This window comes from Prionailurus viverrinus, chromosome B2 (genome assembly GCF_022837055.1).
Source record: "Prionailurus viverrinus isolate Anna chromosome B2, UM_Priviv_1.0, whole genome shotgun sequence".
Lineage (NCBI taxonomy): Eukaryota > Metazoa > Chordata > Mammalia > Carnivora > Felidae > Prionailurus > Prionailurus viverrinus.
Genome location: NC_062565.1, coordinates 111,402,213 through 111,428,511, shown reverse-complemented (window position 1 = coordinate 111,428,511; position 26,299 = coordinate 111,402,213). Strand labels below are relative to the sequence as shown.

Below are 26,299 nucleotides of genomic sequence, written 5' to 3'. Positions count from 1 at the left end.
TAAAAATTATATTAAAATTAGGCTGATATGGAAAATTGAGTAATTGCTAGAAAGTGGCAGTAGTGATAAATACTTCATAAGTATCCCTACAGAGACTCATGTAAATCTCTGAGGCAGCAAGTCAACCACCATTTCTATCATAGGCTAATGTTTATTGAGTAGTCAACAGGTATGTGTCATTATAATATGCTGAGAGGGTTTATTACTGAAAAGAAACAATAGATCAAGAAAATTATAGTGATTTTTACTCTGTTAGTTGAAGGACATTTATTAAATGTCTTGTAATTCAAATCTTGGAAAATGAAAAATAACTAATATTGGTGTAGCAATTAATTAATCAAGAGGATTTATTTACATACATACATAACATAATTTCATCTCATAATGATCTGTGTTTCAGGTTCCATTATTTAGCCCACGTTATAGGCAAGGAAGCTGATACAAAGATCAATTGTTTCCCATGTTACAAAATTCATGGAATAACATGGCTTCTTTCAACACATCAATGACCTCATTCACACACTCAATTTGATTTCTAAGTCAGTGAACAAAAGACTCACAGTGTCTCAAGTTGTCCTCTTTGACTTTAAGGTAACCTAAAATGTAGCATACTTCCTTTTGCCAATATATCCTTGGTATAGTGTACTGCCAAATTTGGAACCTCAAGTATTTTCGTCCCAATAATATAGACATGATAGATCAAGGCAAGAGAGGAAGGTGGGTGGAAAACAACAAAACAAAACAAAACACCTCAAATGGTGGTACTCTTATTTTGAATTGTAAACTTAAAGTAATCTTTGGATAACAATTCTAGATGATATTAATAACAAAGCAGGGCAGTGTACCTTATGTTGTTTAGGGCAGGGATTTTGCTGGTTTATTTCATGTATTTCCTGTGCTTAAAACAGTTCCTGGCACGTAGTAAGAGCTCAGTAAATGGTTCTGAATGAACAAATGAGTAAGAGTTTAATTATATGGTCAAATGGATCTGAAAGCCTGTTTCCTAATTTGTTAAATGGAAAGATTGACCTTACAAGGTTTACTATAAATGTTAAAATATTTTTTAAATGTTTAGCATGGTTCTTGGCACAAAATAAACATTTAACATGTTATCTATAAATTAGATTAATAAATATGGGAAACAACCGCTTTCCAGAATTAAATTTGCTACAGCCTTTAAAAATCTGAGACACATTCATTGGCCATTTGGCTTCCCAAAATGAAAACAATTTTTGTTTTGCGGTAAAACAATATAACCTTTTCATGCTTAGCTTTTGATTAACCACTTCTGTACTAAAATCTTATTTTTTTTTCTATTTTTAATGGTGATTTGAGTATTAGAGTCTTTATTTTTATTTTTATTGTTTTTAGTTCTATCTTATAAAGATTGGGTGATCTATTTTTTAGCCAATTCAATCAAGCAAGCATAATTCCATTAGTAGCTTCTGAATCAGTCTATGACAGGTATAACTTTTCTTAGCTGACTTAAAGGAGAGACACAGGGTCTGTGGATCCTGGAGAAGTTGCCTCTATTATGAAAAATAAAGAATACAATAGTTTCTTTTAACATTTATAAATGCTACTTATGCATTAGTATAGCCAACATTAGTGTAAACAAAGAATTATTAGCCACTATTAGATATGTCATCTTTTTCAGAGATTTCTTCAACAGTATATATTTTAGAATCTTCCAAAAGTCATAATTTTTAGTTTTCAGGCCTTCCTCAGAATGATTGTCTTCCTTCTGTAGTTTATGGGAATCAAGAAATGCTCTTTTTTTGCCCTTTATAATAAAATTTTCATTGAAAATCCTCTTTTTTCATTTCAATCCAATCAGAAAACCAATTGAGGAAGGTGGTAATGAGACTTGGATTTAGATGTTTCAGGGTGGCAAAAGCAATTTACTACAGAAGGCTTTATAACTTGTCATAGAAGAAGTTGATTGGCTCTTCTAAATTAAAATAAAACTCAGAAGCTCTTTAGATACTTGCCTGTTAAGAAGTCAACTCTTTTAGAAAGATTTCTGTTTCCAGGCTAATTTGTGAGTTATTCTGACAAAATATTGCAAAATTTACAAGATCCAGTTCCCTCATGTTAATGTCCTGTTTAGTTTATATCTTCTTTGCTATTCTAAAATATGCTGGTTTCATAGTTATTTGAACCTATTCTCAATCCCTTCTTTTGTTTCTCCTATGCCTATACATGCTTTTATACTATTTGTAAGGTAAAATATATTATCCAGTTTTCAAAACTATGTTCTTAGGTCAAATATACTTTGTGGTTTTTCAGTTTAATGGATCAACACAACATCCATGCATGGGAATATTTCTCAAGCCTGTGATGAAGTGTTTCACACTTGTAAGATGTTTAAAAGAGGGTTGATATTTAATAATTGAATCATATTCCAGGAAAAAATGTTTCAGATGCCTCTTGTAGACAAACATGAGGTATCTTTTCCTTTCTTTCATATGCTATTCAAATTTAACTCTCAATAGCACAGAACATCTTGAGAAAGAAATATGGTACTATTTACTTGACTGTAGAAGAAACAAAGAAAAGAAAGAAAAGAAAAAAGAAAAGAAAATAAAAAAGAAAAGAAAAAAGGAGGAAAGGAAAGGAAAAGAAAAGAAAGGAAATGAAAGGAAAGGAAAGGAAAAAAGAGAAGAGAAAGAAAAGAAAAATAATATTAACTACCATCTCTTTTATTCTCACCTTTCTAGTTTCAGAACATAATATTCTCAAGCTCAGGAACTGAGATTGATGTGACCAATAATAAACATAGCAGAAATAATGGTTTCTTTGGGCCCATGCCTTACAACTTTAGACAAGCCCATCAAAATTTAGACATTTTACTTAGTTTTCCTTCTCATAAACCCTCCATCCCCATCCCTTGCTCTAATCAATGCCTTGACTTTTAAGATAAGGATTCAGCATGGTAAATGCCCATTTCTTATTATCTCATTTCTTTCCTAAGACTCACTTAAAGTATCAGAATGTGATGCAGTAGAGTTTAGGGTAATATAGTTTAGTAAGTCTTAATAATTAAAATATGCTTGGGCCAGATGGTGCCAATCAATTGAAAATGATCAGGAATGTCTATTATATTCCAGGCCAAAACTACTCAAGAGTAAACATAATATAATTTTACTACATCTAAACATAATATGATTTTGTCCTTTTCATCGGTGAAATAGCCATAACCAACATTAATGAGAAATTCTGTACACAAACTTTCACGTTTTATTTTTACATATCCTGAAGCAAGATGATCACAACACAAATTTGAAAAACCTCCTATGTAGAAGAAAAAATGGAAAATTTCTTCTGATGGTATGTTTCAATGAAGGCCCATAGAATTAAAAGAACTCTCTCTTTTCTGCAAGCCCTTTTAAAATGTTTTAGCAGCATCTTCAGTGAGTCATTAGGGGAGTATGTTTAGTTGAATGCATTACTCAATAGAGTAACTCTCCATTTATATAGAGTTGTCACTTGTTCATTAAAGACAATGATTGCTGACACTGTGAGACAATGCACAAGTACTAAGAACACAAAGATGATAGTTTCATTGCTGTCCCTGACTAGTGAATTTCACAATTTATTTGTCGAAGACAAATGAGTAAATAATTACAAAGTATTGCAAATAATTACAGTGTACAGAGATGATGGCTTTCAAACGATGCTGAGAGTACAGATTAGGGGCATCTAACTCATCCTGGAAAGAGATCAGGAAAGGCATCCAGAGGGAGACAACAGCTGAACTGAGACTTGACAAATGAGCATGGTATGGTGAAAAGATGCAAGAAGAGGGCAAAAGCATCAGGTGATATGAGAGGGTATGAAAATGATATATTTGAGGCTCTAATAGAAACAGAAACTGAGAAGGAAATGAACTAGTGGAAGTACACTCAAGATATATTTAGAAAAGGGAATCAACAGGACTCTGTTAACAGCTGAATAGGGAGGGCAAAGCATGGAGAAGAATTTTGGATGATTTTCAGCCTCCTGGTTGGAATTGTAGATGGAATGTAGAATCATTTACCATTATAGGGAATTGTGTTTGGAAGAGAAAAAGCTTTTACTTTCGGAAGTTCAGTATGTGGGTCAATAATGGAGTAAGACCATTTATCCCTTATCTTCTTTTGTCTCTGAACTTTTTAAAGTATATGTGTGATATCCAGAACTGATATCTTTTTCTATGCCCTTAACGAGAGGTACACCAAATCTAATTTCTATGACTGTCACCAGAATTGCACCCATCCATAAGAATCTGTTTTTTCAATTAATAGGTAAGCCTTAGAGGCTAAGTATTCTTAGAAGACTGAAGTGCTGAGCAGGCACTAAATGCTGAGTCATTGCTTGCTGAATGAATGACTGAATAGTTGAATGATCATGGTGTGTTCTCAGTGTTATATTGTTTCCTATCAATAAAAAAAAGGATTTCTAAGTAATGATCTGATTAACTTCTTCTATCTTTCTATTAGTTCTCTGAAAATTTCCCCTAATCTATTACAACTAATCATGGTGCAAACAAAACATTTGCTGCTAACAGTTTAATCAACATCATGAAGGAGAAGGACCCAAAGTTGCCATTCATGTGAGGCAAAATACACATAACTGAGAGGGTTTGTGAGAACACAGTGGTCAAGGGTAGATGCTTGAATAACAAAAAAGTCTCCATAGAAATTTATTGTAATACAGCCTCAATAAATTTAGCTTAATTGGAATCTAGAAAATTTAGCATGATGCAAACAAAACCAACGAAGATGAAAAAGTCATTTCTGTATATGAATTTCACTAGGTTCATGTATCTAAGAGGCCATATGACCACAAATCTTAATACAGTAGACCTTAAAGGACTTTCTAAATACTATCTAATTATATTGCCAAATACTTCTGCTTTTAAAATTAAAAGATGCCATAAATGATATTTTTACTTCTTAGTACCAGACTGCATTTTTATTGGTCCTAACATAAAATAAAAATTCTTCTCAAAATTTAGTTCGAATTGTCAGTGGCAATTCTTGCTTACCAAGTAGCTTTTAGAAGATTAAAGGGCAATTTTCAAAGCACTATTTGTAATTTATTTTTCTGATGTACAGTGCTACATAAATAATGCTAACCGTCACATAATTTTACATTAAATCTCTAAAAGTATATTTGTAAACATCAGATAAAAGATAAAAGATGGCATTATTTCAATTAAGTAGCTTTATACAGTACATTTGATGAACAAGATTGCCTGTATATGTAAACGGCTCTGTAGGTAAAAGAAGAAAAAAGAATATTTACTCAAATTGATATCCAAGCCAGAAAGCAATTCCTTTCAGAGTTTTATAATATATTTTACATGTTTAACATTTATGTATCTTACATTTTAATTTTGATTATTAAAAGATTAGAGAACCTCATAAAACATGTAGGTGAGTAATAATGGCTTCTAGTAGTATGTAATAAGATTTCTGAACTGATTCAAGCATCACATAAAAGTCCTTATGATATTTTCTTGCTTCCTCAAAATGGCTTGTTTTTTCAACATACATAATACAAAGTTTAGATTTCCAAGTCAGTTTAAGAGGTAAAGTGCCGGGGCACCTGGGTGGCTCAGTCGGCTCAGGTCATGATCTCACAGCTCGAGGCTTGTGAGTTTGAGCCCCACATCGGGCTCTGTGGTGACAGCTCAGAGCCTGGAGACTGCTTTGGATTCTGTGTCTCCTCTCTCTGCCCTCCCCTGCTAATGCTCTGTCTGTGTCTCAAAAAAATAAAAATAAACATAAAAGGTAAATTGCTTGTTTGATAGTTCTTTCTGGTTAAGATGTAAATCTACAACAGAGCCAATTTCTGCTCTGTAGTAAATAGCTGTGTAAACAGATATATTATATCTGGAACAGACACTGATTTTAGAAACAAGGTTTGTTCTGTTCTTCTGCCCTTAGACTTAAACATGTTTCCATCGACAGAAAATCTATCAGGAATTGAGCAAACAGATTTATTGAAGAGCAACAAGCCAAAAAGAAATTAATGCTGCAACTTTTCACGTTGATTATCTAAATGGTGCCTCCTTTGTAAATGATTTACTATTTAGATTTAAATTAAAATTTAACAGGGGAGGCTGGGTGGTTCAGTCAGTTAAGCATCCAACTCTTGATTTCAGCTCAGGTCATGATCTCTTAGTCTGTGAGTTCAAGCTCTACATCTGGCTCTGCGCTGACAGTGCAGAACCTGCTTGGGATTCTCCCTCTCTCTCTGCCCCTGCCCCTCCCTTGCTCTCTTTCTCTCTCTCTCTCAAAGATAAATAAACTAAAAAAAAAAGTTTAAATTAATATTTAACATAAATATATCACTTTACCTGGATGAGATCTTAGAAACCATCAATCTAATTTCTACCATTTCTTTTCTTTTTGTAAAAGATGAGGAAAGCAAGTTAAATGGCCATGTCAAGGTTCCACACCAAATGAGTTTCAAGAACCAAACCCAATCCTTAAGGTCTCTTATCTATTGCTTGTCCCAAAACACTGCACATTAATATTTTTTTATTATGCTAGGTCAAGATTTTATTATCTTTTTCAGATGTTACTTTAACAATTTCCTTAGTATATATAAATGTAGACATGCTATTTATTATTTTATGTAATTTTAAACTGCATTGATTCTATATTCATGTGTCTAATATTGCAGAATATTTTTGACTCATTGTTTTCCTCTTCCTTCCTTTTTTGTTCATTGAACATGACCAGTTTTTTAAGTCAATGCATAGTAAAAGCAGAAATGGAAAATATTACATTGATAATTTCATTTGTTTTAATAAAATTTAAGAAACTTAGAAAATACAAAAAATACAAAAGCTATATTAAAAATTTCTGTTATATGAATTTCATTTCATATCACGTCCTTTATAGAACTCAATCACAAATATCTCAATACAATATTACTGTCATCTATATTGAAAAGTTGACACACTAGAATCAACATAAGCATGTTCTGTTTTTAACTTTATCCATTTATGTCTCAGTAGATTGAAACCTTTCTCTTTGACTCTAATTAAGCCTTATTTGCTTAAATGACATACACAATTAGCTGGAACTTAAAATTGCAAAAAAAATAGTCAGATTTTGTTAAATGAATACTACTAACAAATGTAGTCATGATTCTCAAACAGAGGTTCTCAAATTTCAACATGTGTCTGATATGCCTGGAGCGCTGGGCTCACCCCTAGAGTTTATGATTCTGGAGGTCAGGGATGGGGTTGAACATGTACATTTATAATAAGTTTCCAGGTTATGTTATTGTTTGAGAACCACTACTTTATAGAATTCTTCTCCAACAAGCAATCTACAGTGTTCTTACACTTATTGCAGTCTAAATGTGGATCTAAAGGAATCTGTAAGCTTAAACGACATACAAATGCACTTTATTCATTCATATATATGCAGCTGTGTTTTCTTGTAAAGTCTCATCAGATTTTAAACTGGTACAATATTGTCTTGTAACTGAATGCATGAGATCATGAAACTGAGAATGAAAAAAGCTAAAGAACATGTAGGAGTAATATTAGCAAAATTGTGGTATAGAAATTTCTAGTGTCCATTCCCTCCCCAAAACATCAATTTGAACAACAATCTGTATGCAAAAATACTCTCACAAGAACTAAGGATTCCAGGTGAGGAAATATAGCACCTGCATGAATAACAGAAATTTAAAAAAAAGACAATTGAGGAAGGTAAGAATAGATTCACATTACCCCCATCCCCTCTGCCAAACCTGGGCAGCTTACCACAAAAGAGACACCCTCTCTGTAGGAGAAGGAGAGTGAAGAGAGCACCCAACTTCACTGCAGACACCAGTTGGCCTTTGCCAGCACCAGGCTGACTCTCAAGGGCCAAAATGGCTCCCATGGTACTAGGCTCCCAGCCCACCCTGGCATTGACCAGTTCCCACAGCCTGAGGGCAGCAAGCATGGTACAAGATTCCCAGTAAGTTCTCATGAACTTGCTGCTGGCCCATCCCACCACCAGCCAGCTCCCACAGACCCCATGATCCCAGCCTGCCCCAGCACCAACCTGGCACTTGTAGCCTCAAGGTCTAAGCAAGTTTCCATCGACCAAGATTCCCGGGCTGATCCCAAGCCACATAATCTCCAGTAGACCCAAGCCCCAACTGGGCTTCTATGAACCCAACCCCTTGCCCTGCCCCAGGACCAGGTCATCTTTTGTGGCCTTCTAAGATCCCAGGTTTTAGACTGGCTCTCACAACCTAGGCTCCTGTCCTGCCCCAGGACCAGGCCAGCCCACATGGCCCACGCCTCTAGGCTGGCTTCTGTAAAAACAGACTCCCAAACTGTCCCAGCACTGGGCCAGTCCCCAAGACCCAGATGCCAGGCCCTTCCCTGTGGCCCTTGGCATATCATCCCCTGCAGATCCAGGCACTAGGCTATTCCCCATGGACCCAAACACAAGGCCTGCCCACCTGCTGATCCAGGCACCAGATCTGCCTGCCCAAGGTCACCATGAGGTGGCACACCCTGAATCTCTGGATGAGCTGACTGGTGTGAAGCTTTGCCTGCCAAAGCCAGTCTGTAAAGATTGGAAGGAGCATTTACTTGCTCAAATATGCACATATCAACATAGAGACACAAGGATCACAAATAATCAGGGAAACATGACACCACTAAAGGAAATAAAGCTTCCATAACTGACCCTAAGGTTATGGAGATCTATGAATTAACTGACAAAGAATTCAGAATAATCCTCTTAAAGAAATTCAGTGAACTACAAGAAATTAGAGACAACTAAATAAAATTGGGAAAACAATACATGAATAAAATGAGAAGTTTGAGAAAGAAATAGAAACCATGAAAAACAACAAAACAGAGATCTCAGAGTAGAAGAATACACTGACTAAACTGGAGCATCCAATACAGAGCTTCAATAACAGACTGGACCAAACAGAAGAAGGAATTAGTGAATGAAAAATAACAGGTCACTTACAATCATCCAGTCAGATGAGGAAAAAGAAAGGAGAATGAAAAACAGTGAAGAAAGCCCTGTGAATTATGGAATACTATTAAAAGAAACAACCTAAGCATTATTGGAGTGTCAGAAGGAGATGATAGCAAGAAGGGACAAAAGTTTATTTAAAGAAATAATGGATGGAGTGCCTGGGTGGCTCAGTCAGTTAAGCACCCAACTCTTTGTTTCAGCTTAGGTCATGATCTCATGGTTTGTGAATTCAAGCCCCACATCAGGCTCCGTGCTGACAGTGCAGAGACTGCTTGAGATTCTTTCTCTCTCTCTCTCTCTCTCTGCCCCTCCCCCTTTCACTCTGTCTGTCTCTCTCTCAAAAATAAATAAGTAAACATAAAAAAAATTATAAAAAAAAGAAATAACGGTTGAAAACATCCCAAATCTGGGGAGAGATTTGGACATTCAGGTTCCTGAAGCTAATAGGTCACCCCACTTAATACCATAGTTGCTAAGACAGCCAATCTCAAATGTTATCATCACACACACACAAAAGTAATAAATATGTGAGGTGATGGATGTATTAGCTAAACTTTATTATGATAATTGTTTCACACTACATATGTGTATGAAACCATCAAATCGTACACCTTAAACTTACATATGTAATGTGTCAGTTATATCTCAAAAAATATTTAGATTTTAGTGGTGAGATTTCATTGTCAAGGCTTCTTAGCCTACTCTCTCTGTGCTTTGTATCCACTGATTATTAACAAGTCATTAAAACATTGTCTCATAGGTACTCTATCTTGGCAAATCTTGATTTTATCCCTCTAGGACAATAGTTCCCACACCTACGTGGTCACTAAATTCACCTGAGAAAGCCTGCTCCAGGAACCCCAGTTTGGGAATTACTGCTCTAGGACCTAGATTGACAAGGATATCTCAGAGGGAAAATGTATAGAAACATAACACACAGATAGCCTGGATGGTTTGTGAAGCCAGGTATGTTTATTTTGGAAAACAAGAAAGTATTTGGGATGATTTACAAGATTTATCCAGTTTTAAAGTTCGCTCATTATAGGGTGTAAAACTTATAAGGTCCTTCTGCTCTTATATCCAAACTCTTATCTTGTATTGAAATTTAATGGTCTTATTTAATGATACTCTCTATTACATCATCTAAGTAAAAAATTTCCAAGATTTTCACACGTATTATGTGTCTAAAATAGTGTTACATCTAACCATTTTACAAAATTCAAATGTTATGATATTCATCTGAATTGTCCTGACTAAACTAAAGTATAATAAATCCATATCGAGGGAACTAATTTGCTCATTAGATCCAGTAATAAGGCAATTTCTGTGGCATTCATCAAATTATGATTTTTTGAGTAAATTCATGAAAGTTCAGTTTCCTACTTCTGCTTGTGAATTTTACTTTTCTTACTTTTAAAATTTAAAGTCTAGGGGCACCTGGGTGGCTGAGTTTGTTAAGTGTATGAGTCTTGATTTTGGCTGAGGTCATGATCTCAGGATACGATTCATGAGATCAAGCCCTACCTCAGGCTCCACACTGACAGTGTGGAGGCTGCTTGGGATTCACTCCCTCCCTCTCTCTGCTCCTCCCTGACTTGTGAGTGTGTGTGTGTGTGTGTGTGTGTGTGTGCACATGTGATCTCTCTCTCTCTCTCAAAATAAATAAACTTAAAAAAATAAAATAAAATTTAAAGTTTAAGTGACCCCATAATAGGTAGGCTTTAGGACACTCTTGACTGGTTTGGGAGTGTATCTATCATATTGTAGAGGTGGTTGGAGAGTTTAAGATAAATACAGTGCATGGATAAAGCTACTTCATTAATGAATTAAGATAGTAATTAGACATATATGCTTAAGATATGTTAAAGCTATTTGTGGACATGTGAATCAGAAAGCTCATTAAATGAGGGGCGCCTGGGTGGCTCAATCAGTTATGCACCTGACTTCAGCTCAGGTCATGATCTCAGAGTTGGTAAGTTCTAGCCCCAGGTCAGGCTCTGTGCTGACAACTCAGAGCCTCGAGTCTGCTTCAGATTCTGTGTCTCCCTCTCTCTCTCTGCTCCTCTCCTACTCATGTTTTGTCTCTGTCTCTCAAAAATAAACATTAAAAAATTTTTAAAAAGAAAGAGCACTAAATGAAATTATTCCATTATTGATCAATGTTAAACAATTAATAAATTTTGAGAGAATTTGTTATGAAGCAGATTACTTAAGAGCCTTTATTGATATCACTCATGTAAACAATTCCTGGGCCAGAATTGTTATTACACTAACCTGTATAGATCTATGTTCAATGCAGACCTTTGGCTATTGATACATACATAAAACCTGAAATTTAATATTTCTTTGAGAGTCAAAAATCTGTACAAGTAATTTATTGGTATATTAGGTAATAATTTTACTGCATCAGAAATAATTTATTAACACATAAAATAATAATTAGATATATCAGAAAATACAATAACAAGTCACATAACACAGGGATGTGTATTAGTCTCTTTCCTTCGTTTTTGTTATTTGTGTTTTTCTTTGTTTGGTTATTTGTGGGGTTTTTCCCTGTATCTTAAAGAATTGATACCGATTGAGCAAGGCATGTTTGTTCCTCATTGTAGAAAACATAGAAAACATATGTGACTACTGAAGATGACACAGTTCTAGGGTCATGAACTAGAGTTGGATATCAGGAGCAATTGAGACTGCTACCTAGTTGTTGCAGGAATGACTTAAGATTTATTATTCAAATCCCATTCAATATTTAACAGGCTTACAGTAAATAGCTTTTACTGCAATTGCCTCAATCATTTAAAAGTAACAAGTTAATCTTGAAGAGAATGTCAAATGAGGTGTGACTTAAAGTTAGCAATTCTATTCATTAGGACTTTATGGACTGAACATTTGGTTATATGCATTTACTTTTTTTTCAAGTTCAAGGTACCATTGCTAGGGATAACTTTGTTCCTTTAGCTAACTTACCCATTTGGGGTAGAATAATGGTCCTTCCTTAGATCAGCCTCTAACCTGGCAGCAGCAATGGTCTCACAGCCTTATAGTGAGGCATGTACCCCAGCAGGCTTCTGGTGAGAAGCTCCCAGTCCCAAGTTACACTCAACTGCTGGTATAGAATAGTAGGTATTCATTTAATTTAGTCAATATACATTTATTGATAAATTCCAATATATCAGGAACCATGCTAAGATTTGGAAGCACTACAATCCTTGTATATATGGAAGTTATAGGATATTAGAGGAGGTAATAAAGTAAACAGACATTGATACAGTATATATATATATATATATATACAGAGAGAGAGAGAGAGAGAGAGAGAGAGAGAATACTATTGGAATATGAAAGGTACACCCAACCCAACTCAGTCTGAGGGATTAAGGGAAAGCTATCTAGAGCAGCTTATTTTTTTTGGATAATATCTGAATAATAGATGAGATTTAGCCAAACTAAAAAGGAGGAAGGATGTTCTAGATAGAGAGATCAACATATAAGAAAGCCCAGAGACAAAAGACACCTTAATTTGGTGTTTAGAAATACATTCCTTCAGTATGCCTTGAATAGAGAGTGCAAAATGGTGAAGAGAGAGAAAAGGGTAATGAGATATGTAGCAGTAGTGGACTAGACTAAAGTACTGGCATAGTGTACTTGTTGCCTAGGGCTGTGGTAACAAGCACCACAAACTGGATGGCTTGAAATAACAAAAAATTATTCTAGAGAGAGAAGCCCAAAATCAAGCACAGGCAGAGCCATGCGCTCTTTGAAGGTTTGGAGGAGAATCTGTTCCATACCTTTCCCTTAGCCTCTGGAATTGCCAGCAAAACTTGGTGTTCCTTGGCTTGCAAAAACATCATTCAAATCTTTGCCTCTGTCACCACAGAGGTACTCTCCTTGTGTGTCTTCACATTATCTTCTCTCTATGTAAGTCAATTTCTGTATCTCTACTCCTCTTGTAAGGGCACCAGTCAGATTAGGATCCACCCTACCTAATGACGTTATCTTAATTATACCCGCAAAAACCCTATTTCCAAATAATGTCACAGTCACAAGATACTGAGCCTTAGGACTTCAACTTAACTTTTTAAAAATTTTTTTAAATATTTTTTGTTTTTGAGAGAGACAGCACAAGTGGGGGAGGGGGAGAGAGAGCCTGCCAAAGGGGAGACACAGCCTGCCAAAGCAGACTCCAGGCTCTGAGCTGTCAGCACAGAGCCTGATGTGGGACTTGAACTCAGAAATGGCAAGATCATGACCTAGGCTGAAGTAGGACACTCAACTGACTGAGCCACCCAGGTGCCCCATTGAGGGAACACAATGAAATCCATAAGGCATGATGGAAAGAGAACAGCAGAATAATTAGATGTTATGAGCTACAATTGAAATTGACTTGGAAATAAATATATATGGGAGAGGACATGTAAAAACCAACTCTAAAATTCAGATTTCATAATTAAATGCTTTGTGGAAATAAATAGTTGCTCAGTGTTTATCACAACCTGATTGTAGGAATGAGTAGAACTTTTAAGTAAAGATTTCTTAATTTGGCATGGCTCCAAGTACATAATTGAACAACCTTATATTTGCATACAATTTGTGTGTGCTTGCATTTTTGTGTTTTTAATTGTATTCATGCATGTTTCCTAGAATTATGTCAATAGGTTTATTAGATTCTCAAAAAGGAACATGACCGTTCAATACTCCAAATGTCACTATGTATAGTCTTGGTAACTTTGCTTTTATCCTTAAATTTAGGCAGAGTGCATAGCTGTATACCTGAGCCACACTGGTTGGGCTTGAGCCAAAGCAACATTTCTCTTATTGAACTCTGCTTAGTTCATGGTTTAGAGGGTGGAACTCTCTGAAAATTATTACATATTTATGGTAGGTTTGTTGTTTTTTTTTTAATGTTGTTTACTACATTAGACTATATTAGAGTTTTTTCCCCCCTGAGAACACATGAAATAAACTTATCTCAGGTAACAATACCAAGAATAGTTATACCAGGAATTCTTTTTAGAAACTATTTGTTGATACTTTAAAACATTGTAAATTTTATCATTGATTACATTTTTGATCTTTGCCTGAGTACTAGAAAGCTGAGAAGTGGATTGTCATGCCAAAAGCAAGAAAATAGGTAGTAACTTGAACACAAATTTTGCGTGCTAATGTAATTCCTGAATTCATATATTTTCTTACCTTCAATTTTCTTGACTCACTTCTCCATTTATTTACCTTCTCCTATTCTCATTGTTTCATTTATTTACCAAATGAACAAATAATAAGGGAGTGCCTACCATGTAACTATATATTAGGTATTGCACCAATTCCCTGGATCCAATGATGGATAAACATGATCTCTGTTTTCAAATACCTCAGTCTAGAAGGGAAGTATTTATTCAAGTTAATATTTACAGTAGATTGTGATTAACATGATCAAAGATCTAAAAGATAATATTAGTGCATAAAAGGGGAACACAGTCCAACAACCTCAGATAAGTTTTTCTGAAGAAAAGATAGCTGAGCTGAGCCCTGTGTAGAAGTTAGCCAAATAAAAATTGAAGGAAACAAAACTCTGATGGAAAAAAATTTAAAAAATCAAACTCTCTGCATAAATGGTGAGATATTGCATGCTTGGGAAGTAGAAGATTCAATACTGTTAAGATGTCAGTTGCTTCCAACTTGATCTATAAAATAGTGAAATTTCAATCAAAATCCTAGCAAGTTATTTTGTGAATGTTGACAAACTGGCTCTAAAATTTATATGGAATGGAAAAAGACAATAGCCAACACAATACTGAGGTACAATATCAAACTTGGAAGACTGACACTATCCAACTTTAATGCTTACTATAGAGAACTATGGTATTGCTTCCATTGTTTCTTGCCCTGGTCTCAGGTACGTTACTCGTGTGCTTATGCTGGCTGGCGCTCATCTGAAGATTTAAGAGGGCCTTCCACAAATCCCTAGAACTTGCTTTATCTCTTTTTCTCTTTCTTATTCTCTCTGCAGTGCTCTACTTTATGTGATTCTGACCTGTGATCTCTAGCTGTCTTGGTCTTTCCAGACTCCCAGCTCCATCTCCTCAATTCAGCTCCATTCTGCATTAAGACCTTATAATTCACTTAAGTCATTAAGCTGAGACAATCATAGGACACACCTCATTTGTTTCCCACCACTTAAAAATCAGTCCTTTGTTGTCTATGTTCAATATCTTTAAAGCCAGTGTTTTGTGTATTTTGTCTGTTTTCTGTAATTTTAAGTGGACGAATCAGAAATCAAGTGAACAGGAATTTTAAAAGGAAAAAGTGATCGATATAGTTAATTATATCCATTGGTACTGGCAAGAAGGGGGGGATTGGTGACCGGAGAGACCTGATAAACAAAATGGTGGGAATAAAAGCTAGATTTTAGTGAATTTATGATTAAATGGGAGTCAGGAAGTGTAAAAAGCATTCCTAGGAAGCTGAGTTGAACAATGATGGAAAGGTACTGAATGACATTTGTAAGGGAAGGTGTTTTACGGTAGGTGTTATTTACTGTCAAAATCTTTGTTGAGATAAAAAATAAAGAAAATTGAAACTGACTATGGATAAGGCAGAGGTTGACAAACAATGGTCTATAGATTGATTACCAGTCTTTTCTGCAAATAAAGTTTTATTGGAATACAGCCATGCCTATTCATTTCCATATTATTTATGTCTATTTCTGTGTTACAAGAGCAGAACCGTAGAGTTGTGCAGAGATCATATGGCCCAAAGCCAAAAATATATACTAACTGATATTTCATAGAAAACTTGTCAATCCTTACACTAGGGATCCAATATGCAATAAAAGCCTATAATGTATTTTTAGTCATTTGGAGTTCCAAATTCAGTAGCAGTCATTTTTAATGTATTATACTAGGACAGATAACATTAATGGTATTAATGGAAATGAAAACAATAAGTCTAATTTTTTTTTATTTTCAACAATAAAGGGTTAAATAAAAGTAATTTCTCAAAATAAAATTATGTGCTCTGTCCTAATATTAGACTAAAAAGTTAACACTGATAACAAAATTTGTGAGCAAATTATTTTTAATGGTGCAATGAAATTAAAGTTTCATTACTTAAAAATAATTTGTTCAATTAGTGATTTTGTGTGGATAGTAAATTACATATCCTGTAGAATTTTTAAAAAGTTGGAGTATGTAGTTTTATTTAGATTTTCAAATATGTAATATTCTATCACATTTGAGGTCAATTCAATAACAATTGAATGACTCATTCTCTAATAATTTTTAAACTTTTTCTAGGCAAAGAAGTCAAGCCTAAGCCTCCACGTATGTCATGTGCATGCCAAAAAATAAATAAATGGAACAAATCTTAAACATATGCTTTTACTCATCCTCTGACTTCATAGTTGAGTATTTTGCTTAAAATCAAAGGCTTAACTACTTTGTGTAGACAATGTGCTTAATATCCTTGTATTTCTAATATCCTTTGTATTTTTAATATCCTCTTTGTTTCTGAGAATATGCTATGCTAAAATTTTCTCTCATCCTTTGTTCACTGAAGGTACAAAGCAATACCTTTTGTTAACTTCTCATAAAAATCTTAGTTCACATTTTCATTCTGTCTTAAAATAATTCATGCTGTGATTGATAATAAGGAAACTTTATTTGTCTGTTTGAATCAATTTGCTGCATTCATAAAAAGAAGAAAACTAATATGGCAGATTAAAAAACAATGAATAATATGTAAAAGATATATGTCTAAGTACAGGAAATAAATATCTTTGTATAATCATCATTATTAATCTTCTATATTTTTAGAGCCACAAGTAAAAAAAGAAGAGAAACCAGGTATGTATATTTTATATATAGACTCATACTTGCATTCCATATTTATAAAGAATATCATATTACTCCTTTGCTAATGTGTCCTAGTGCAAATATTATACAAAAATGTTATCTTTCATTAACTCTTTAAAATAAGACAAACATAAAGCATATTTATCTATTCCACCTCTTCCTAGAAAAGATTGTACTTACAATGGAGAAAGTGCTGAGAAATTGATATGGTTTAATTAATTAATTGATTGATTGATTAATTAAATTAACAAATAATTTTATTTATTATTTATTATATGTAAATAATCATATAAATTTTATAATTTATATGATTATTTATATATATTTATAAATTATATAAATAATAAATAAATAAATTTATATTAATTAAATTTATTCTCAAGTTAGCTAACATACAATGTAGTCTTGGCTTCAGGAGTAGAGTCTCATGATTCATACAACACCCAGTGCTCATCCCAACAAGTACCCTCCTCAATGCCCATCGCCCATTTTCCTCACCCTCCCAACCCCTTACCCTCATCAAACTTCAGTTTGTTCTGTATTTAAGAGTCCCTTATGGTTTGCCTCCCTCTCTGTTTTTATCTTATTTTTGCTTTCTTTCCCCTATGGTCATCTGTTAAGTTTCTCAAATTCCACATATGAGTGAAATTATATGATATCTGTCTTTCTCTGACTGACTTATTTTGCTTACCATAATACCCTCCAGTTCCATCCACATTGTTGCAAATGGCAAGATTTCATTCTTTTTTATTGCCAAGTAGTATTCCATACAATATCCATTATATATATATATATATATATATATATATTAGATCTATCTATATATAGAGAGAGAGAGAGACAGAGAGACAGAGAGAGACAGAGAGACAGAGAGACAGAGAGACAGAGAGAGCTCATCTTATTTATCCATTTATCAGTTGATGGACATTTGGGTTCTTTCCATAATTTGGCTGTTGTTGATAGTGCTGCTATAAACATTGGGGTTTGAATCAGCACTCATGTATCCTTTGGGTAAATTCTTATTAGTGCAATTGCTGGGTCATAGGGTAATCCTATTTTTAATTTTTTGAGGAACCTCCACACTGTAGAGTGGCTGCATTAGTTTGCATTCCCACCAACAGAAGAAACAATTGACTAATTGAGTCAATTACAAAACCCCTATTTTTGCTGTTTATTCTAGGACACAGACATCCTGCCAGAAAAACAGCTCCCCTCACTCTTCTAAGTCCGATGAACATTTCTGAGGGCTACAGTAAGCAGCAGACTTTTTATAAAGAATACACAACAATCTGATTCTCAAAACAATTAAAACTTTTGTTCATGTTTGCCAACTATTAGTGTTATAAGGCTGCTGTAATAAAATACCACAAACTAAGTATCTTAGTACAGCAGAAATTTATTTTCTCACAGTTCTGGAAGGTAGAGGTCTGAAATTAAGGTGTAATCAGGGCCATGCTTCTCTTGAACCCAGAAGGACCTTTTCTTGCTTCTCCTGGTTTCTGGTGTTTGTGAGCAATGCTTGGTGTTCCTTGGCTTGAAGTTGCATTATTCTAATCTGAGCCTGTGTCATCCCATGGGCATCTTCTTCCTTTGTGTCTTTATCTCTGTCTTTTCTCCTCTTCTTGTAAGGACACCAGACATATTAGATTAAGGAGCCACCATACTCCCATAGAACTACATCTTCACTAATTACACCTGTAAAGACCCTATTTCCAAGTAAGGTCACATTATGAGGTACTGGGGGTTGGGACTTCAGCCTATCTTTTGGGGGGAGCACAATTCAACCCATAAAGGCCAATCTTCTTACCCCCCCAAAATGCATGTCCTTCAGATGTAGCAAAATACATTCACCTCATTCCAACATCCGTAAAAGTCACAACCATTTTAGCAACAACTAAGTCCAAAATTCATCAATCCAAAGTCCCAAATCTCATTATCTTAAGCATTTATGGGTGAAACCCAGGGTATGATTCTTCTCGCAGAAAATTTCTCTCTATCTGTGAAAACAGAAGACAAATTATCTGCCTCCAAAATAAAATAGTGGAACAGACTAAGATAGAAATTCCCATTTCAAAAGGGAAAAAACTAAAAGGAAAAGAAGGGGTTATGCATCCCAAATAAATCCAAATCATAGCAGGAAAAATTCCATTAGATGTCAGGATCTGATATCTTCTTTGACTGAGTACTGTGTCCTCTAGGCCTGCTTGGGTGCTAGCTCTGCCGTTCTATAGAGCCCCCCAGCTGGCAGCCCTGCCCTCTCTACCCAAGGAGTTCCCATCAGCCCAGGTCTTTGAATCCATGGCTCTTCTCTTGGAGTTGTTTTTTTTCTGTGTGTCCATTCCTGTCCAGGCCAGCATTGTTTTTACTTGTATAGAATTCTCACAAACATGACCAGTTCTGCATTTAATTCATGAGGGTCCATGTCACTGGACAAAGAGTGTCCTCTTTAGATCTTTCCTCATAACTACATCTCTGTTCCTACCTTCTGCTTAGGTGGGTAGATTGGACCTGCAGGTTTGTCTGGCCACTCTCTTTGCTCTGTATCCAGGGCACACTATCTCGATAGGTTGAGAATTTTCCATATCATCAAGTGCTGGTTCTTTTTGATTAACAATTCACTCCTCAATTTATCTTCTCTCTCACATTTTATTATGTGCAGCAAGGAGAAATAGGGCTGCCCCTTCCACACTTTAATTGGAAATTTCTTCAGCTAAACCATGTTCTTCACTTATAAATTCTACCTCTGTTACTTAAACCCTAGTTTGGCCGCTCACTGCTTGAAAGCCAATACAGATGTTCTTTGGAAAGGAAAGGCTGCTTCATTCAACCTTGAACTGATGTCCAAAGACCATCTCCCAGGTTCCCAGTTAAGGAGTGGGGATTTTTAAAGGGGAGATTCAGGGTAGGAGATTACATACATATTAGTGAAAGGGATGGGGAACTTATGATTATTCATGAGGAACGCTGGAGCACGTGAACCAGGCAAACATATATGTAACATCCATCTTATGTTCACTCTGGAGTGGGGACTTAACACCAGAACAAGACAAAATTCAGCCCCTGACGTCAGGAGGTTACCTTAGGGCAAGAAGAAGGGGCTATGGACATGCTCTGAGAGCTGCTTTAACCTGGATGGGGTCTTAGGCTTGTTTTCTCAGGTAAGGAATTCTGAGCCTTGTTTGTTCATAGGTGAGAATCATGTAAGTTGACCTTGAGTCCAGACCTCTGTGGAGACAGCTAGTGTATTTGTTAGTGGAGTCTGAAAAGACACAATAGCTAACTAGAAGGAAACCGTTCTCCGAAAAACAAACTTTAAACCTTCTCCTAGTTTCAACTTCATTAACCCAGGGGGCACAGTTTCACTTACTCTATCTGAGGAACACAATTCAGCCAAGCTGTCTGCCATTTTATAGCAAAGATCACCCCTGAAGTATATCCAATAGCATGTTCCTCATTTCCTTCTGGGACCTTACCAGGAGCACATTTAACATTCCTATTTCTAGGAACATTTTGTTGATATATGTATTTGATGATGATATACATATTTTCTAAATTATCAGAAGCTTTCTTCATAGCTCTTACCAATTCTAAGTCCTCAGCAGAATAGACTCTAATGTTGGTATTTCTGCCAATATCCTTTTCAAGGCAATCTAGGCTTTTTTTTTAATCAAGTGTCTCAAAAATCTTCCAGCCTCTTCTCATCAGCCAATTCCAAAACCACTTTCATATTTATATGTATTTGTTACAGCAGCACCTGATCTCCTGGTACCAAAATCTATTAGTTTCCCTGGGTAACTGGAATAAAGTATCACAAACTGGATAGCTTAAAACAACAAAAATTTACTCTCTCACAGATCTAGAGGCTTGAAGTCCAAAGTCGAGATGTCAGCAGAGCCATGCTCCCTTTGAAACATGTAGAGGAGAATCTTCCCTTGTTTCTTCTAGCTTTTGATGTTGTGAGCAGTCCCGGTTCCTTGGCTTGTAGATCCATCACTCTAAGCTCTGCCTCCACCATTACATAGCCTTCTTCTCCCTGTGTCTCCTTTGTGTCTCTTATCCTCTCCTTATAAGGACACCTGTCAGATTGGATTAAGGACCTACCTTATTCCAGTATGACCTCATCTTAACTTAACCAATCATATCTGCAACAATTCTATTTCCAAATAAGGTCACATTCTGATATATGGCAGATTAGGACTTCAACATATCTTTTTGTGGGGTACAATTCAAACTATAACTCTGTCTAAATTTCTAAATCACATAAGAACTTAATTAGATATATTTCAAAGATACTCTTCCTATTCCGCCATCAAATCATTTACCTTATACTGACATTGAAACTATACTCCACAATAATCATCTTGAGAAAACAGATTTTTCGAATTGAAATCAATCAGCAGTAGCAGCAACTTAATGACAGATAAGTACATGGCATGATATTAACTACTGTGTGTTTAATAGTCCAGCTCTGGGGTGCCTGGGTTACTCAGTTTGCTAAGCATCTGACCTTTTTTTTAATGTTTATTTATTTGTTTTTGAGAGACAGAGAAAGAACACGAGTGGAGGAAGGAGCAGAGAGAGAAGGAGACACAGAATCCAAAGCAGGCTCCAGGCTTTGAGCTGTCAGCACAGAGCCCGACATGGGGCTCAAACCCACGAGTGGTGAGATCATGACCTGACCAAAGTTGGACACTAAACCAACTGAGCCACCCAGGCGCCCCAAGCATCTGACTCTTGATTTCAGCTCAGGTCATGATCCCCTGGTCGGTGGGGTCAAGCCCTGCGTCAGGCTCTGCACTGACAATGTGAAATCTGCTTGGGATTCTCTCTCTCTCCCTCTCTTTCTGCCCCTCTCCTGTTCATACACACTCACTCTCTGTCTTTCTCTCTCTCTCTCTCAAAATTAATAAATAAACTTAAAAAAATAGTCCAGCACTAACAAACTAGCAGGAAACTGAAATCATTTTTAGTAAAATTCTGCCTTTTTAATAATGGTAAACAGAATAAAATAATTTCTAAAAATGAATTTGTGCTCTAGTTTATTTTTTCAGATTTTAAAATTTCTGCTTTTTGTTTCCCTTTAGAGTCACAAGTAAAAAAGGAAACAAAACCAGGTAAAAAATATTTGTATTCTTAAATAGATACAAAGCTGATATTGCCTTCATCTTAGAACTAAAAGAGGCTTACCACCCACCAATGGAGATTTACAGGGTATCCCGGAGCCTTATTGTTTTTCTTACTCTGTTGCTCAGTATGGTTTTATATCACTGGATTAGCTGAGAAGGGGAATATTCTGTAGGCAAAAAAACCTAGAATATGGCTTTAAATGGACCACAGCAGATACTGTAGGTTTCAGGAGAGATGTCTGGGAGTCCTTCAACCCTAGTATTATCATATTTAATTTGTAGGTTTATTTCCAATGACATAGCAGTGACAAAATCACAGACTACTGGGATTTGAAGAGAAAAATGACAAGAATTTATTAAACACCTGTTAGGAGCTAAGGAACAGCTTAGGACTTTTATTTTCATTATAATGCTGTGAGACACATGGAACATGACAATTATTCATATTTAATGTGTGTGGAAACAGCTCAATAGACTCCACTCAGAAAACAATTTATTTTTCCAAGGTTTTCCAGCTAATAAATGTTGGAGCTAGGATTCTGCCCATGTCGGATTAACTCAAAACTCTGGGTGTTTCCACTAAGAAATTGTCCCATTCTAATGATTATTTTATGAAGAGGTAACATTGACCTAAAACCAGAGTGACCTTTCTAAGTTTACATTGCTATTTAGTGTTTAAGTCCTAGCTTTGGTACCAACTAACCACTGACCTGAAGCAAGTTAAAAAAAAAAAAACCCTCAGGCTCCATGGAAGCTATTTCTTCACTATAAAAAATTGCATACCAAACTTCCTCAATGTCAACAAATTCAGGAATCCAAGTTTAAATGTACATACAACACTATATTACCCTTTTAATTCTCACTGAAACTTACCTAGCAACTGATCAGAAGCTTGATCCTAATTGCTCTTATAAATAATATATTGTTAATGTATCAAGGCTTATGAATGCCTAAGTACTGTCTTATGATTTATTTTTTTGACTGTATTTTTTTTGCTGCAATTCAATGTTAGCAGATGGAAACATTTTGCATTTTCCTTTGTTTTTAAACCGGAAACCATTGGAAACTTCTAGTTAGGCCCAGTGCCATTTCAAACTTTTATTTATTATTGGAAAATAACACAATTTTGCAGGTAATTTAATTGATTCTGTTTTTTATATATAAATGTTTCCTTTAGAACTTCATCTGAAAAAAACTCAAATACATAGGGCATGTATTAATTTTATCTGTAATGCTTACATAGAATTTTGACAAGAAAATTTTAAATATTTCCAGTAATATGCGTTTGCTATCTATGCTTTAGTATTTATGCTTTGTTACAACTTATCCTTTGTAAAATATAAGTACTTAAATGTAAATAAGAATTCTTGTTATATTGTTTTCATGCAACCAAAACCATTAAATTTTTCACTTAAAATGACATGAAAACTTAGAAACAGTTTTTTTCTGTGTGGACATATTTCCGACATGTGTCTGTTATTTTCTGCTAAACAAATCACTGGCCTATGGAACAGAGAAAAAAATCACCGTATGTTAATTTATAAAGCTTCTAAACATCTGAAAAGATTTTATTTTTATTATTTTCAGAACAAGACAGAGCAAAACCGGAAAAGACTGTTTCTCATGGTAAACCAGGTATTTTGCAGGTGGTGTCTATAGTATAAAATTGTCTCTCCATGTTCTGGTTTCAGCAGAATGAAGAGTCTCATGTCAAATCTAAAGTTTTTAGGGACGATTCAAGTCTTAAGTCACCCAACTTCTAGAACATCTCCAATTTTAGTCATCTCCACCATATTTTTTGAACTGAGGACTTGACGTGTAACAGTAACTACACAGTCTATCCCTTCTCATCAGATACTTAGCTGAGTAAGATCATCACCTCCAGCACTGAGGTGAATGGGCTCCATGGTTTACTTCTGTTCTGCATGAGACAAGATGTCCTTGGGAAACTTACAATTCAGAACGGCTTGTTCAAACATGACATCTTACGTTTCAAAACCCCCAAGAAAAGGAAATCAACATTTCTCCCTGTTTCCTCTCCTTCTTTCCTCCGTCTTTGCCTCACTTTCTTTTTTTTCAACCCTGATCTTACATTTTGGTGAAAGTAGAGGTAAGCCAGTGTGTTCTGCTCAGAAAGCGAGATACAGAATTTACCAAAACAAATGTATTAATTGTTTTTTATTTAAGACTAAAAACTTTTAAGTTTTCATTTACGCTAATTAAATATGACTTTAATTTTGAGGCAGTCCCAAGCCTCAGTTATTGTCCTTCATTCCAGGCTGAATTGTTTACCCGAAGTTGTAAATGGGGTTAGGCCAGAATCTGTAATAAGGTAAAAGCATACTTTCTGTAAGCATATCTTAGGAAACATTTTCCTTATACTTCTAAAATTTTTACTTCAGGAAAACTGTTTACAATGGGTTTGAGTCCATTTGCTTTCATTCGCTCATGCTTTAAAATACATGACACACCAACAAAAGAAGCTATAGGAGTAGAAAAAGCAGAGCTGTAGTGTGAGGAACCAAGAATAACCGTCTATATTGACATAATCAGAACCTTAGAACCTCCTCATTTAATGAATGATAAAATCTTGCTATTTTCTTGACTGTCCCAAATGTCAGTCATTTTGAGCTGAAATACAGAGAGTGAGAGAGTTTAGTCTCCAAGTATACAGCAAGCACACTGTCCTCCAGCCACACCTTTCTTTTATTTTAGTGATAATATCCGTATTCTAAATTCTGCTTCCCAGGGAAACGTTCTAATTGATTAATTCTCACTGCTGAATTATTGAAAAGTTTCATTTTACATAGGATCATTTTAATAATCTCTCTACACCGATCCAAGTCTCTTTATGTCTATAAAAACATAGAGAACAGAAGACATCCCATAAATGTACCACTTTGCCCTTCCCCAGCTTTGCACAATAAAACACACACACACACACACACACACACACACAACGAAAACAAAACAAAAAAAAAAACCCTTGGGTTTTCTCCCATTCTGAACCCTAGGCTAATCCTGGGTTCCCAGGGAGGTATTTTGCACTACAGAAATTAAAAAATGCTTCTTCCTGTTCCAGTTCAATTATTAAAAAAGTATATGTGCTTTTTATTAAAAAAAAAAACAGAACAAAACAAAACAAAACAACCCCTGCATAGATAAATACAGTGAAATACAGTGAAGGCAAGGCATAGGGTGTATATTGGCAGGTTAGGGGACGATTCCAATTAGGAAAACTTTTTTGGTAGGATAGCTGCAAAGGATGTCTGCAGCTGGACACATTTTCTTTGTGCTCCATCCAATTTGAATAAAAGATATAGCTTGCTGTGTTTTTGGAAAAATAGCTTTTTCTCAGTATTGGTGTTATTTCAAAGAGAATACAAAATATCAAAGTTGACTTATGTCACTGTTTTATAGTAATGTATTTAAATTTCCTACTTGTGTTAAAATTTTTTCCTATCACAGAAGAAAAAGTTGTCAAGCAGGTAAAAGCTACTACAATAGAAAAACCAGGTAAGATATTTCATATTTTTCTTCTGTGTATCAGCTTTATGTTACATGGGTACACACACACACACACACACACACACACACACACATACATTTTCACTGAAGTGTATAGTTTCAGTGCCATAAATTCTAAGATTTTGAATTCTTATAAATCACTAAAATATATACTCAATAAATTAACAGTGGAAAACTAAAGAGATATAATTTAATTTTTAAGTGTGCTTGATCTAAGCTTGCATGTAACTCATAAAGTAATCCAAGTAATACATTGATTATCATATACTATTAGGTGTTTAATCTTATTTCATTTTAACTTATTTTTAAGTTTATTTATTTATTTTGAAAGAGACAGAGACAGCACACAAGTAGGGGAGGGGCAGAGAGAGGGAAAAAGAAAGGATCCTAAGCAAGCTCCACACTGGCAGTACAGAGCCTGACGCCGGGCTCAAATTCATGAAACTGTGAAATCATGACCTGAGTTGAAACCAAGAGTTGGATGCTTAAGTGACTGAACCACCCAGACACGCCAGAGCATATAATATTAAAATAGTTCATCTCTCAGTATTTCCTGTGAGGAGAAAAAAAGGAACATACACACTTCTCCTATTCTGAAGTTCTTTCCTAGAGGGATGAATAAAATGGAGTCTTCATCTCACATGACATCCTAAACCATTGAATCTTTTCCATTGAATTCCAACATCGAAATTCTACCCACCTGGACAACTGACAGTTAATAGAGTCCCATTTCTTAACTAAAAAAATCATTTCAAAGGAAAAAGTCTGTGAAGTAATTTTTTCATTTTAACTG

At 35.2% G+C, this 26,299-nt stretch overlaps 1 protein-coding gene across 1 annotated transcript in view; it reads left to right on the top strand.

The window, feature by feature from the left end:
* TRDN (triadin) overlaps positions 1–25,747 on the top strand; it is a 305,883-nt gene extending 280,136 nt beyond the window's left edge. Inside the window, 5 exon segments of the mRNA XM_047860375.1 lie at positions 16,295–16,321; positions 16,814–16,843; positions 21,937–21,966; positions 23,566–23,708; positions 23,710–25,747. Coding sequence (XP_047716331.1) covers positions 16,295–16,321; positions 16,814–16,843; positions 21,937–21,966; positions 23,566–23,708; positions 23,710–23,793 — 314 coding nt within the window. The 3' untranslated portion in view covers positions 23,794–25,747.
* Positions 25,748–26,299: the final 552 nt, after the last annotated feature.